The sequence below is a fragment of the Dendropsophus ebraccatus genome, chromosome 13 (genome assembly GCF_027789765.1).
Source record: "Dendropsophus ebraccatus isolate aDenEbr1 chromosome 13, aDenEbr1.pat, whole genome shotgun sequence".
NCBI classification, from domain to species: Eukaryota; Metazoa; Chordata; class Amphibia; order Anura; family Hylidae; genus Dendropsophus; species Dendropsophus ebraccatus.
In genome coordinates this window covers 12,212,328-12,228,610 of record NC_091466.1, presented here as the reverse complement: position 1 = coordinate 12,228,610, position 16,283 = coordinate 12,212,328, and the positions used below count along the sequence as shown (strand labels likewise).

Sequence of the window (16,283 nt, the reverse complement as noted above, 5' to 3'; positions counted from 1 at the left end):
CCCATGTGTATCAGATACCGGCACGAGGTACATGGGGCAGTATGGCTTGATCAATTCATACACAAAATTCTGATGTGTTTTTTATTTAGCCAAGCGGCACTAGTATCAGCCATAGGTGGGAGGTGCAGCACTCTGTTTCTTCCCTGAACCGCATTATAGTAGTTATATTCTTGTATTTAGGGGGCAGTAGTATTATAGTAATCTTTTTGTACATACGGCACAGTATTATATGAACAGCATTCATCATTTCTATATTACTATTGTAAACCAGTAATCCACATCAAAACCCATTGCTTAAATATGATTTTAGTGCTGTTTTTGAAGTGGTTTCTATTTCACTTTTTATATATCTCAGTGATATCTCAAAGCAGATCCACGGGGAAGAAGTCACTCGTTTTTTTCCAAATGTACCCTTGAAATCAATGGGCAAAACCGCACAGATTTTGACTATGTGAACATGAACATGCCTTTAACCATTTTTAAAGGATCTGTGGTTGGGAATCAGTATTTCATCCATACTCCATAGGGGTATGTTCACACAGGAAAACATACCGCCATATTCTAATCATTACGGTCGTAAATAATTATCACAATCATTATTTACAGCTGTAATTATTAAAATACGGCTGTAATTTTTATCTCAGAAAACGTCATGTGAACAAAGCCCAGACCTCTGCCTCCTGGTTTCATGTGGGATCTGGGATCACGGAATCCTTACCTGTTGTCTATTCACAAACATGATCCAATCTTGTGCGACGACCCGACAGTATGCAAATTCCCCGCACGACTTCCCCTCTATATATAATTACTTTTACACCAAAGTATTGTCTGTGCCACCTTTTTCGAAAGGACCCCTTTATCCGAAAACCCCATTAAAGGTTCTTTCTCTGAGGCTGTACTACAGCACACCAGCAGGGGGCATTGTGCTATAAGTCTTCCCAAGCTTCCAATTACAAAGGGTTTCCTGCCGCTCCAGCTATGTGACTGCGCTGGAAGAAAAAATAGCTGAAAATTATATAGATTCCCAAATCCTCATCCTTTCTCTGTACTTTTCCGGCGGTAACGTTCCTGGAGTATATATTCAGCGCGCAGCAGTGGCCCCTAATGCACAGGCTAGGGGTGTTATTACGGTAATTCATACATATATATGTATATATTTCCCTGCATATTATTATAGTTGTTGGTCCTCTCTGAATATTACATACTCAGCTCTGACATTTGAGGTGCAGGGGCCCTTTAAGGCGCTATAGCGATCACTTAGAGGGTTATTGCACAGTGTGTCGGTGCGGCTCATACACTCCTATTACTACCCCATGGTACAGGCTGCAGGCCCTTTTGTTTTCTGGAAACCTCTCAAGCGCCCACTAAATCAATGCAGACGCCTGGATCAGAGGAACAAAGAGATTCTTTGTACTGTAGGTGTAAAGCACCTGGTCTGGCCGTTCTTTTCGACAGGATTTCACTACATAAAGGTGCACAGTGTCGGGGCTGAGTCTTAAAGGGGCAGGTCAGACGCTCCGGCAAAGCTTTGAAAGATGCGTGGAAGTGAACTTAAAGGGTTTAAGATCAGTCCTTGAGTTCTGCAAAGTTGTTAAAAATGTAATTGTACTCTTTGCTGGGGAAGTAATATGGCCGCTATGGTAGCTTCTGTGTCGGGAGTCATCCGGCCCTCCTTGACTTGTAATGTTGACGCTCATCCTACGAAAATATAGAAAAGCTGGGTGACAATCTATGGGGGTTGTCATAGAGGCCATATTGGTTTTCTAGAATTTAAAGGGAAACTCCAGAGGGCAAAAAAAATAAAATAAAATAAAATATGGGCCTGAAAATTTCAGACAATACTGAAATTCTGGATTACTGCTGCGTCCACTAAAATAGATTCCTGGTACTCCAGAGAAGAAAAAAATTTCAGAAAGTTATGTAGATTTGTAAATTATTTATCAGCTGCTGTATGTCCTGCAGGAAGTGGTGTTTTCTTTCCCATCTGACACAGTGCTCTCTGCTGCCACCTCTGTCCATGGCAGAAACTGCAAATCCCAATAGAAAACCTCTCTTGCTTTGGACAGTTCCTGATATGGACAGAGGTGGCAGCAGAGAGCACTGTGTCAGACTGGAACAAATACACTACTTCCTGCAGGACATACAGCAGCTGATAATTACTGATAATTACTGGAGAATTTTTAATAGAAGTAATTTACAAATCTGTATAACTTTCTGGCTTCAGTTGATTTAAAAAAAAAATCCTTCAGAGTACCCCTTTAATATAACCTACAAATTATATCAAAAAGGAAAGTACACTCATTGGACAAAAAAAATAAATAAAAATAACACAGCCAGATAGAAATGTCAGATTTCTGCTGCAAAACTTCACATGCAGACACTAGATCCTGCCACAAGAGGGCGTAAAAGTACATGCCCAGCTGCCCTCTTTAAAGGCTCTCAGAGACTACTTTTGGGCAGTGTAACTCTCGGTAAGAGATTACTGATATAACTGTACAACACCAGCCAAAGAGATTCTGCCCAGATGACAGACATTGAGAGGGGGCAGCATTGGTCTGAGAGAATTAGGATGGTCGCTTCGACAAAGTTTTTGCCATTTTAGGGGGCAGTGGACACACAGGCTCCGAATGGCCCAGTAGAGGGAAGTGTGTAATAAATTTGCATTAGGCACCTTTCCATTGGGTCCCACTATTTTTGGAAGAGTTAGACAACTTTTGACTAGGGTGTATGGGGACCTTTAGACAGTATGGTATGACTTGTTGGGGGTTTCGAGGTACAATGTCACTTCACGGTGCAATGGGAATCCATGAAAGTCAATGGCTCACAATGGGCTCAGGTGTACCCCATCTCCCGACGTCGGTTGTGTCCCAGTCGCGTCGGGTCGCTCACGTCCTCTCCAGCCTGAGATCTCACTTCCACGCTCGGAATGTTTTTGACGGCAGAACCTGCCAGTGAGATACAACGTCTCCGACATCTGAAGGGATTGTTTGCTCGTCTGCATCAACGACTCGGCAGCCTGGGAGCGCCTGGCACTGCTCGTAATTGGCAGCACTTTCACAGAACAGGATCTTTTGCTGTAGGTGCTGCGGAGAGAGACCTGCCGAGACGAGACGAAAGAGAAAAAAAAAAACACCACAGTAAAAACCAGAAGATGGTTTCCGAATTATCCACATCCTGCTCTGAGATCACTCGTCCTTCCAGTCTCTGGGGTTAGAGGAAATTTTTTATATTACTGTATTGGAGTATAAAGAGTCTGGTTATAATGTACTATAACTAGAGAGCCGGCTGTGCGCACCATTACAGGAGTCCATGAAGGTGTTCAGGGACTGTGGAGATGGAGGCCCCCGTTATGGTTGACTACATTGTAGACAATGAAAACCGAGTAAGCAAGTATGGGGGAGTGATCAAGGGTATTGGGGGGTCAAAACCAGCACTGGGCGGGGTAAAGAGTGGGGTCCAAGGTGGATGTAGAGAACTCTACTCATGAGTAATGGTCCCACAACGCTGGTTAAAGGGATTGTCCCCTCTGGCCACCTCTTTTCTCTTTGATTCACGTACCAAACAATGTTGACTGATCACTTCCCTGTAGGGAGCTGAAGTGTTACTGATCAATAGGCCGTGCTGCTCATTCTAGGGGCTCTCCACCCTGACCCATAGAGGTGGAGCTGGTTTAGGTATCTCTCCCTGTATGATTCAGACAGGGGGCGCCAGGTGTCTAGATCCAGTGTCGGACTGGGGTATCTGGGGCCCACCAGAGGAAAGGATCCTAGGGGCCCACCAATGGAGAACCTGTAAGAAACAACATGTCAGTCAGTGTTCTTAAGCTGGGGGCCCACCGGAGGATTGTCCGTTCATCTGGTGGGCCAGTCCGACACTGTCTGGATCCCATAGACCTGCCATTATAGATGTATTAGAAGAGAGCAGGGTCTTCTCTTGCTGGCTGATGTCTATGGCAGCATCTGGTCTGGGGTCTCAAAAAAACCTTAGAGACTGGTCTGGAGTCCGATTACATTTTCAGTTGTTCCTTTCATGGATCCAGCGCGATGTGCATGGAGACCACCATCTGTAATACGTGCAATCCCAATTGGATGAGAACATTGGTCACATGTAGTACCGACCCAGCGCATTCATCTCCATGGATGCCCAAACTTCCTGTGGAAAATAAATCTAGATACACTTTAAAGTGACTGTACCACCAGGCCCAGGCTGAAGCACTGGAGGCGGCCGACCCACCCTTAGTGGGAAGAAACCCCAGCCCCTCCATGACGTAACTCCATTAGAATCAATGGAACCCTATCATAGAGGGGCGGGGGTTTCCTCCCACTAAGGGTGGGTCGGTCGCCTCCAGTGCTTCAGCCTGGGCCTGGTGGTACTGTCACTTTAAGGTCCTGATCTGGGATCTAGACTAATTTCGGGGGCTGGGGGCAATTTCATTTAGTAGTGGTGTATTCTCTCCAGTCTGACACAGTGCTCTCTGCTGCCACCTCTGTCCATGTCAGGAACTGTCCAGAGCAGCAGCAAATCCCCATAGAAAACCTCTCCTGCTCTGGACAGTTCCTGACATGGACAGAGGTGGCAGCAGAGAGCAGTGTGTCAGACTAATAAGAGTACACCACTTCCTGCAGGACATACAGCAGCTGATAAGTACTGGAAGACTGGAGATTTTTAAATTGAAGTAAATTATAAAACTATATAACTTCCTGACACTGGTTAATTTTATGGTATTCAGATTTTTAACGTTTTCTGACACCAGTTGATTTGAAAGAAAAAGATTTTCGCTGGAGTACACCTTTAATCTAGAGATAATAAATAAATTCTTGTCCGCAGAGCTTGCACTCTGATGGTGTGTTTACACAGACAGATTTATCTGACAGATCATTGAAGCCAAAGCTAGGAGCAGACTATAAACAGAACAGATCATAAAGGAAAGACGGAGATTTCTCCTCTTTTCAAATCCATTCCTGGCTTTGGCTTCAAAAATCTGTCAGATAAATCTCTCTGTGTAAACACACCATACTATGTTACAAGCAAGTGTCTTTAACCATTTCCTGCCTGTGGAGCTTACAGCCTATTATTCAACTCCCACACTGTAAGCGAGTGTTTTTAACCATTTCTCGCCTGCAGAGCTTGCAATCGAAGGGTGCATTTACACAGACACATTTATCTGACAGACTTTTTAAGCCAAAGCCAGAAACAGACCATAGACAGAGAACAGGTCGCAAAGGAGAGACTGAGATTTCTCCTCTTTTCAGATCCATTCCTGGCTTTGGCTTCAAAAATCTGTCAGATAAATCTCTCTGTGTAAGCGCACCCTAACACTCTCTGCGGTTATTAATAAAAACTAATTCAAACCCGCTGTCGGAGTTTTATTCCGTTAACACAATGACGGACGTCTGGACGTCAATTACATGATCAATTATGCGTTTCCATTACTGCATGTGTGAACACAGCCTCAGTGTGCTCAGTAACTGCACCAGCTGAAGTGATGACCACAGAGCTTGCAATGTAATGCGGCACGGTGCCTATAAAAACTATTCTTGCCTTCAGAGCTTGCAATCTAATTCCCTCTCCCACATTATAAGTAACAGCTCCTAATACTTTCTTGCCTGCAGAGCTTGCACTCGCAACCTTCTGCTGTCACTCCCATATTATTACTGAGAGGTGTTCAGGCCGTGTTCACACTGCAGAGCTTGCACTCTAATCTCATCTGCCGCCTCTACTCCCACCTTACACACAGGCACTTGTAATATTTTCTGTGCAGAGCTTGGCTGCCTACATATAATAAAGAATTATGATTCTCTAATGTCTATAAGGGTTTCCACTCATTTCTCGTCTGCAGAGCTTGCAATCTAACGCTCACTGCAGGCTGAGCGTTCACATTATCAACAAGAGCTCGTTAAGAAATTCTTGCCTGCAGAGCTTGCACTCCAACGTCTGCTGTGACTCCCACCTCCATGTTATTACTAAGAGCTGTCAAAGAAGATTCTTGTCCGCGGAGCTTGCACTCTACTGTCATCTGCTACCTCAACTCCCACATTATAAGCTACGCCTTCTAATCACGTCCTGTCTGCAGAGCTTGCACTCTAACTTCTCCTATGACATTCACTCCCATATTAAGTCTCGCCCGCAGAGCTTGCACTCGTTATCTGCAACCCTGACCCCCACATTCTAGGTAAGTGTACTTACTCATTTCTCAATCAGTCCTTGTCTGCAGAGCTTGCACTCTATCGTCACCCTCTGACTAGCACCAACCCCCACATTATATGTTCCTAATCAGTTCTTGTCCGCAGAGCTTGCACTCTATTGTCATCCACTAGCCCCACCCCCACATTATATGTTCTTAATCATTTCTTGTCTGCAGAGCTTGCACTCTATCGTCACCCTCTGACTAGCCCCACCCCCACGTTATATGTTCTTAATCAGTTCTTGTCCGCAGAGCTTGCACTCTATCATCATCCACCGGCCCAACCCCCCACATTATATGTTCTTACTCATTTCTTGTCGGCAGAGCTTGCACTCTATTGCCATCCACTAGCCCCACCCCCACATTATATGTTCTTAATCAGTTCTTGTCCGCAGGGCTTGCACTCTAACCCCCTCATTCCTTCAGACTTGCCGCCACTTCTACAGACTTTACATTAGTTTCAATGACATGAAAAAAAGTATAAAAGAAGAGTATGAAAAAAAGTATAAAAAAAGAGTTTAATAAAAGTATAAAAAAAAGTATAAAAGAAAAGTATAAGAGTATGAAAAAAAGTATTAAAAAAAAGTATAAAAGAAGAGTATAATAAAATAGTATAAAAAAGTATTTAAAAAAAAAAAAGTATAAAAGAAGAGTATAATAAGAGTATAAAAATATAGATTTCAGCCCTGTTCCGAGCTTACAATCTAACGGACAATGGGTCGATCCAGAAACCCTCCAAATATATAAAAATATCCATAAGAGCCTTTAAATCTTTCCTCCAGACAAGATATGGAATGCTGGAGGGAGGAGGAGGACGGTGCGGGGGAGGGGGAGCATCTAGGTTTTCAAAAAAATAAGAAAAAAAAAACAAAAAACTCCCAACATAAGTAAATGTAAAATTCCCAAATTCCTTTCTTGCCATCAGCAGATCCTGGGCTGCCGGCTCCCCCTCACCCGCCCTCTCTCACCCATCCTGCTCCAACTTTTTTTTTTTTTTTTTAATGTGAGTTTGTTTTTGTGGAGCAGGGAGAGAAAGAAAAAATGTGCCAGAGACAGAGAGTTTAGGAAAGTATGTTCCCTTCCCTCCCCCCTCCTGCCAGTGGAATGGTTCATTCCCCTACTGGATCCATCCTCTCATTCCAAGACTTTTTTTTTTGTGCATGAGAGAGAAGAGAGAGAAGAGGGAGAGAGAGAAAGAGAGAGAGGGGGAGAGAGAAGTGCAGCTTGTGCCGGTAGTCCCTCCGCTCACACATCTGCCCTTTGTCTGGGATATGTTTTCTTAGGAACACCACTTGGATCGAGAATTCCTTCCAGTTGTCATTGAACTCCGGGAGAGCAGGGAGAGAGCATGCTTGTGCTGGTCGTATGGATATTTACGCTGCCCTACACACTTTGCCAAGGTAAGACCCGCTTTATTCTTCTCTACTAGGTACCCTCACAGTATGGAGGTGGAGGGGGTGCACCCCTGGAGCCCAGGGAGGTTAGTAGCTGACCCCTGGTCACAGGAGAAGAGGCATAAGTATCCCCATAGTCTATCAGATACCGTATAGTCTACATTGAATGTTAGGTACTCTCGTAGCGTTATGTGCGGTAGGTGCTCCATCAGTCAAGGGTTAATAGTAGATGCTCTCGCAGTGTTATGTATAGTCAAGGGTTAAGGTTAGGTACTCTCGTAGCGTTATAGGTAGTCAAGGGTTAATGTTAGGTACTCTCGCAGTGTGTTAGATAGTCAAGGGTTAATGTTAGGTACTCTCGCAGTGTGTTAGATAGTCAAGGGTTAATGTTAGGTACTCTCGCAGTGTGTTAGATAGTCAAGGGTTAATGTTAGGTACTCTGGCAGTGTGTTAGATAGTCAAGGGTTAATGTTAGGTACTCTCGCAGTGTGTTAGATAGTCAAGGGTTAATGTTAGGTACTCTCGCAGTGTGTTAGATAGTCAAGGGTTAATGTTAGGTACTCTCGCAGTGTGTTAGTCAAGGGTTAATGTTAGGTACTCTGGCAGTGTGTTAGATAGTCAAGGGTTAATGTTAGGTACTCTGGCAGTGTGTTAGATAGTCAAGGGTTAATGTTAGGTACTCTCGCAGTGTGTTAGATAGTCAAGGGTTAATGTTAGGTACTCTGGCAGTGTGTTAGATAGTCAAGGGTTAATGTTAGGTACTCTCGCAGTGTGTTAGATAGTCAAGGGTTAATGTTAGGTACTCTCGCAGTGTGTTAGATAGTCAAGGGTTAATGTTAGGTACTCTCGCAGTGTTATAGATAGTCAAGGGTTAATGTTAGGTACTCTCGCAGTGTTATAGATAGTCAAGGGTTAATGTTAGGTACTCTCGCAGTGTTATAGATAGTCAAGGGTTAATGTTAGGTACTCTCGCAGTGTTATAGATAGTCAAGGGTTAATGTTAGGTACTCTGGCAGTGTGTTAGATATTAGTTTACGGGAATAGTGATACCCCTATAGATCATTATACAGGGAGCTATGTATGGTAGGTACCTCTATGGTTCAAGGGATGGTGGTACCCCCAAATAGCCCTATGTATGGTAGGTACCCCATTAGTGGTAGGTACCCTCATGGTTCAAGGGAATAGTGGTACCTCAACTAAAGTATGTTATGACACAGTCAAGAGCTATTACTAGGTACCCCTTCAGTATTAAGAGAATGGGGGTACCCCAATATATAACTGTAAATAGTGCTGTGTGTGACAGGTACCCCTTTAGTTGACAGTAGATAGCCGTGTTATCCAAAAGGAATAGTGGTACCCCGATAGATGACTGTAAATAGTGCTGTGTGTGATAGGTACCCTATTAGTTGATGGTAGGTAGCCGTGTTATCCAAAAGGAATGGTGGTACCCCGATAGATGACTGTTAGTCGTGCTTTGCATGGTAGGTACCCTGTTAGTTAGGGGTTAACGGTGGTACCCCAGTGGTCTGGGGGATGGTAGGTCTCCATGGTTGTCTTGGGTGAATGGCTGGTACCAGTTTAGTCCGGGGTGACTCATATCCCCCCCCCCCCCCATAGTCTAGTAGTGAATGGCAGCAACATGTATGAGAACTGTGCTCTGTGTATACTGATATATACCGAGCTCTGTGTACTGATATATACCGCACTCTATGTATACTGATATATACTGTGCTCTGTGTATACTGATATATACCGCACTCTATGTATACTGATATATACCGAGCTCTGTGTACTGATATATACCGCACTCTATGTATACTGATATATACTGTGCTCTGTGTATACTGATATATACCGCACACTATGTATACAGATCTATACCGCACTCTGTGTATACTGATATATACCGCACTCTATGTATACTGATATATACCGCACTCTATGTATACTGATATATACCGCGCTCTGTGTATACTGATATATACCGCACTCTATGTATACAGATCTATACCGCACTCTATGTATACTGATATATACCGCGCTCTGTGTATACTGATATATGCCGTGCTCTGTGTACTGATATATACCGTGCTCTGTGTATACTGATATATACCGTGCTCTGTGTACTGATATATACCGCGCTCTGTGTATACTGATATATGCCGTGCTCTGTGTATACTGATATATACCGCAATCTATATATACTGATATATACTGTGCTCTGTGTATACTGATATATACCGCACACTATGTATACAGATCTATACCGCACTCTATGTATACTGATATATACCGCGCTCTGTGAATACAGATCTATACCGCACTCTGTGTATACAGATCTATACCGCACTCTGTGTATACTGATATATACCGCACTCTATGTATACTGATATATACCGCACTCTATGTATACTGATATATACCGCGCTCTGTGTATACTGATATATACCGCACTCTATGTATACAGATCTATACCGCACTCTATGTATACTGATTTATGCCACGCTCTGTGTATACTGATATATACCGCACTCTATGTATACTGATATATACTGCGCTCTGTGTATACTGATCTCCCTATACAGTGTATACTGATATATACTGTGCTATGTGTATATAGGTCCCCCTATATTGGGCTCTGTGTATACTGATCTGACTGTTCTGTGTGTATATAGACCCCCCCCCCATACTGTTCTGTGTATATAGACCCCCCCCCCATACTGTTCTGTGTATATAGACCCCCCCCATACTGTTCTGTGTATATAGACCCCCTATACCGCACTCTATGTATACAGATCTATACCGCTTTCTCTTGGTATAGCAGCCCTGAGACACAGGGACTGTAGAAGAAGCAGATGTGTCACTTGTTCCTCCTCCTCCTCCCCGGCCTCTGGCTCTGCACCCGGGGAGGGGGTCTCGCTGTCCCCTTGCTGGCACTGCTGGGCTGGCAACTTTCCGCCGGTCCGGGCTGAGGCCAGCAGATCTTACTGCCGGTGGTGCAGGGGGCAGATGTTGCTCTAATACAGAACCGCAGACATGGGGAGAGGAGGATGAGTGTGGCGTGAGTCAGGACTACCGGGGCGAGCCGGTTAACCCTTCCACAGACGCCGGCTGATGTCATGTGATGGATCAGGATGGGGCTGCTGCTGCTGCAGAACCTCTTTAACCCCCCCTCCCCCTGGCAGGCAGAGCTGTCAGTTCCTCCTCGACTTGTTGAATGAAGCTTGATGGAGGGGATTCCCAGGAGCTGGCGCAGCACCCATGTGACTGGCGCCGCTGTAGAGCCGTCAATCTGGCCGCTACTTGTTGAGCGTTGACGGACAGCTCGGCTTCCCAAGAGGCTCTGCAGTAGATGAAGGCATTGTGTGTGCGGAGAGGGCTTGTACGCCGTCCATTGTAATGTGGATTTGCCCCCCCCCCCCCCCCCCCCCCGGTTGCTGCAGCTCATTCATACTCCACGCGGAGCATCTTAACCCCTCGTCTGCCGCACTGGAGGGAAATGGGGGGGGGGGGGGGGGGGGGGGAAGGGGGACACAAGTTCATGGAGTTCGTCCTTTTCTTATGTGTATCTGTATAGGATGGCGGTATATAGTGATTATTACTGGTCAGGTTGTGTTGATCCAGAAGAAGTAAACCCAGAATCCCTGTGAAGCTGGGGGGGGAGGGGGGATACCAGAATGAATCCCGCTAGTGAGTGATGGAGGAGGAAGAGGGAGGGAACCACTGAGAGAGTCTTCCTTCCTCTACATGATATCAGGGGAAGTTTCCAAAGCGGTCCATGTCCGCCCCCCCAGATGTGCCTCCTCCCCGTGTCCCGTCCACATTGCCGGCCCTGGAAAACTCCCACGTTCCTCTCCGTCCACCCTCAAACACAGCTGGCGGCTTCCTCAGCATCTTGCAACATCAGTGCTGAGCGGCTGCCTGTGCCATGGCAGGGGAGGGGGCAGAGAGCGCGACCAACAATAAAAACCTCGCACAATCCTGTGTTCCAGTGTCATTGTGTGAATTGTGATAATCCTGTCTGTATAATAATAGTGCGGAGAAGATGGAAGCCTGGGCATGACCCAAGAGCTGGCAATCTACACTGCGGATATTGTGCAGAAACTTCTTATAGTACTTATATAGAGGGGTAGTATTATAGTAGTTATATTCCTGTATATAGGAGCAGTATTATAGTAGTTATATTCCTGTATATAGGAGCAGTATTATAGTAGTTATATTCCTGTATATAGGAGCAGTATTATAGTAGTTATATTCCTGTATATAGGAGCAGTATTATAGTAGTTATATTCCTGTATATAGGAGCAGTATTATAGTAGTTATATTCTTGTATATAGCAGCAGTATTATAGTAGTTATATTCTTGTATATAGGGGGCAGTATTATAGTAGTTATATTCCTGTATATAGGAGCAGTATTATAGTAGTTATATTCTTGTATATAGGAGCAGTATTATAGTAGTTATATTCCTGTATATAGGAGCAGTATTATAGTAGTTATATTCTTGTATATAGCAGCAGTATTATAGTAGTTATATTCTTGTATATAGGGGGCAGTATTATAGTAGTTATATTCCTGTATATAGGAGCAGTATTATAGTAGTTATATTCCTGTATATAGGGAGCAGTATTATAGTAGTTATATTCTTGTATATAGGGGGCAGTATTATAGTAGTTATGGTTCAGGGAAGAAACAGAGTGCTGCACCTCACACCTATGGCTGATACTAGTGCCCCTAGGCTAAATAAAAAACACATCAGAATTTTGTGTATGAATTGATCAAGCCATACTGCCCCATGTACCTCGTGCCGGTATCTGATACACAGGGGTCCCTACACTAAGTCCACACCGTGCCAGTCAGTGGCCACCAACCCCGCAGGCGTGCACAGCCAGGGAACGGGGGCCATGGGACGGCCCTGCGACCCCCATGCCACAGGACCAGACCCAAAAACACCACACCAGAACCCGGCCAGCGCCGCCGGCGGAGAAGGTCGCCCCCAAGCAGCACAAGTCTGGATAAGGTATTGCGCTCACCATAGCTGCAGCAAACATAATGGGAAAAAACAGGAGGGATTAAAACCATGTGCACTCAGGTGTCTCCTGCTAATTGCGGTCATGTGGGTCTCACAGAGTGAGGTGCAGCACTCTGTTTCTTCCCTGAACCGCATTATAGTAGTTATATTCTTGTATATAGAGGGCAGTATTATAGTAGTTATTATATTCCTGTATATAGGAGCAGTATTATAGTAGTTATATTCCTGTATATAGGAGCAGTATTATAGTAGTTATATTCTTGTATATAGGGGGCAGTATTATAGTAGTTATATTCCTGTATATAGGAGCAGTATTATAGTAGTTATATTCCTGTATATAGGAGCTGTATTATAGTAGTTATATTCTGGTATATAGGGAGCAGTTTTATAGTAGTTATATTCTTGTATATAGGGGGCAGTATTATAGTAGTTATATTCTTGTATATAGGGGGCAGTATTATAGTAGTTATATTCTTGTATATAGGGGGCAGTATTATAGTAGTTATATTCCTGTATATAGGAGCAGTATTATAGTAGTTATATTCCTGTATATAGGAGCAGTATTATAGTAGTTATATTCTTGTATATAGGAGCAGTATTATAGTAGTTATATTCCTGTATATAGGAGCAGTATTATAGTAGTTATATTCCTGTATATAGGAGCAGTATTAGAGTAGTTATATTCCTGTATATAGGAGCTGTATTATAGTAGTTATATTCTGGTATATAGGGAGCAGTATTATAGTAGTTATTGCGAGGAGGAGAAACAGCTGACCCGCACCACCAAACAGTAATCCAGTGTCTATGGATCTGCGGACATGAATATGCAGGATACACCGCGATATGAACGGCTGGGCGCCGGGGGTGCAGGACGATGAGGGAGTAATACGCTGTGTATAAGGTAGATGAAGACAGCACTCACCCGGTATAAGACAGCTCAGTTTATTCCATGTATCGCTGGTGGCAGGGAGGGAGAGGTGAGGACGCGCACTGGACCTCTTGTATATAGGAGCAGTATTATAGTAGTTATATTCTTGTATATAGGGGCAGTATTATAGTAGTTATATTCCTGTATATAGGAGGAGTATTATAGTAGTTGTATTCTTGAATATAGGGGCAGTATTATAGTAGTTGTATTCTTGAATATAGGGGGTAGTATTAGGACTGAAATAACAACCTGCTACATTAGACTGTGAATGCTCTACAGGCTGGTTATGTGTTGGTCATTACACTAGACAGGCCAGGCTTCTTAGCACCTGTAGCATTGAAGCGGATGACACTTGACAGGCGGCATTCCTTACAATGCCAGTGGTAGTCACTTGACAGCACAGTGTAGGTGGGCACAGGCATGTATTACCCTATGGAGGATGCCATGGTGCCAGTGAGGGATGCATTACAACACACTGTAACAAAGCTGCCTGGTTTTGTGCTGTTCTGCTTGGGTTGAGCTGCTCTCCCAGGCCTGGATTCAGTAGCTGTGGGCCATGGATGCACTCAATCTACACTACAATACCAGGATTAAACCTTCTTTAACGCCTGGCAGGCCGTAGGGCTCAGGCTGGTATTATTTGTTTGCCAAAGCCTTTTAGTCACTGTCTGATAAAGCCGCCAACACTAGAGGTCCACATCTGGCAGGGCATGCTGGGATTTGTAGTTCTACAGCACCTGCATACAAATGCTTGGCTGAGGTGATGCCTCCGGCTTTTTGCCACCGGGATGAAAAATTCCCTCAGCTTCAGGGCTGCATCCAAAGCTGCAATTATGTCTAATGAAATCCATAGTGTGAGCCTGGCTGCCGAGCTCACCGAGAGGGTGGCAGCAATCCGGGCAGGGGGGGCACGAGCTGTGATGAATATCTATTGATTTTCTTGTATTTTGCACAGAAAGTTGTTTTGTAATGTAGAGGCCGATCCGAGGCTAAAAAATGTGATCAATGTATACTGACAGCTGTGATCTCAGGTCTCCAGCCCGTCATCTGCTGCTCAGGCCAGGGAGATCTAGTATCTATCTATCTATCTATCTATCTATCTATCTATCTATCTATCTATCTCATCCCTCTCTCACTTATATAGTAGTCATATTCTTGTATCTAGGAGGCAGTATTATAGTAGTTATATTCCTGTATATAGGGGCAGTATTACAGTAGTTATATTCTTGTATCTAGGAGGCAGTATTATAGTAGTTATGCTTCAGGAAGATACAGGTGCCGGCACTGTCTGAATACTGCTCAATCAGTAGCTATATTATAGTAGTTATATTCCTGTATATAGGGGCAGTATTATAGTAGTTATATCTCTGTATATAGGGGCAGTATTATAGTAGTTATATCCCTGTATATAGGAGCAGTATTATAGTAGTTAAATTCTTGTATATAGGAGGCAGTATTATAGTAGTTATATCCCTGTATATAGGAGCAGTATTATAGTAGTTATATTCCTGTATATAGGAGGCAGTATTATAGTAGTTATATTCTTGTATATAGGAGGCAGTATTATAGTAGTTATATTCTTATATATAGTAGACAGTATTATAGTAGTTATATTCTTGTATATAGGAGCAGTATTATAGTAGTTATATTCTTGTATATAGGAGCAGTATTATAGTAGTTATATTCTTGTATATAGGAGCAGTATTATAGTAGTTATATCCCTGTATATAGGAGCAGTATTATAGTAGTTATATTCCTGTATATAGGAGGCAGTATTATAGTAGTTATATTCTTGTATATAGGAGGCAGTATTATAGTAGTTATATTCTTGTATATAGGAGGCAGTATTATAGTAGTTAAATTCTTGTATATAGGAGCAGTATTATAGTAGTTATATCCCTGTATATAGGAGCAGTATTATAGTAGTTATATTCCTGTATATAGGAGGCAGTATTATAGTAGTTATATTCTTGTATATAGGAGGCAGTATTATAGTAGTTATATTCTTGTATATAGGAGCAGTATTATAGTAGTTATATTCCTGTGTATAGGGGCAGTATTATAATAGTTATATGCTTGTATATAGGAGCAGTATTATAGTAGTTATATTCTTGTATATAGGAGCAGTATTATAGTAGTTATATTCTTATATATAGTAGACAGTATTATAGTAGTTATATTATTGTACATAAGAACAGTATTATGAAAAAAAAGTTAAATAAATAAAGCTGTTAAACATGTCAGCTAGAAAACCCCGTGGGAATCTCAGTAAGATGCTGCATGTGACTCCAGCCTAATAAAGATTACTTTAGGGATAATGAAGGTGGAAGTGATCACAAAGTGTATTTTCCTCTGTTTCTTATATTGTTTCCTATGGAAAGTTTATAGAAAAGAAAAAACTGGCACAAAAATAGCAGGACATCCGGCTATGTGGTAGAGCTGTACAAAACATCATGATAGACACTACCGCCATAGGGTGTGCTGCTATGTCAGTTTATCTCAGCTTTTCATGTGAAATGCTATCTGCTGAGCTTGTGTATCTAAGTCTTAGATACGCTCTGCTTTGCTGGTGTATCTGAGCCTATTATGTGTGACCCCAAAAGTGTGGTATAGGTATCTAAGCCTAAATGTGTGATACATTGTGCTGAATCAGTGTATCTCAGCATATTATTTACAATACTGTATACTACGTTTGTGTCTGTAAGATTATTATAAACGAGACTGTCTGCTGAGCTGCTATATCTAA

The 16,283-nt window shown here is 43.1% G+C and overlaps 1 protein-coding gene across 1 annotated transcript in view; it reads left to right on the top strand.

The window, feature by feature from the left end:
* The first annotated feature begins 7,234 nt into the window (after positions 1-7,234).
* Positions 7,235-16,283, top strand: part of KIRREL1 (kirre like nephrin family adhesion molecule 1) — a 181,081-nt gene continuing 172,032 nt past the window's right edge. Inside the window, exon 1 of the mRNA XM_069950982.1 lies at positions 7,235-7,584. Coding sequence (XP_069807083.1) covers positions 7,533-7,584 — 52 coding nt within the window. The 5' untranslated portion in view covers positions 7,235-7,532. The remainder of the gene's footprint in view (positions 7,585-16,283) is intronic.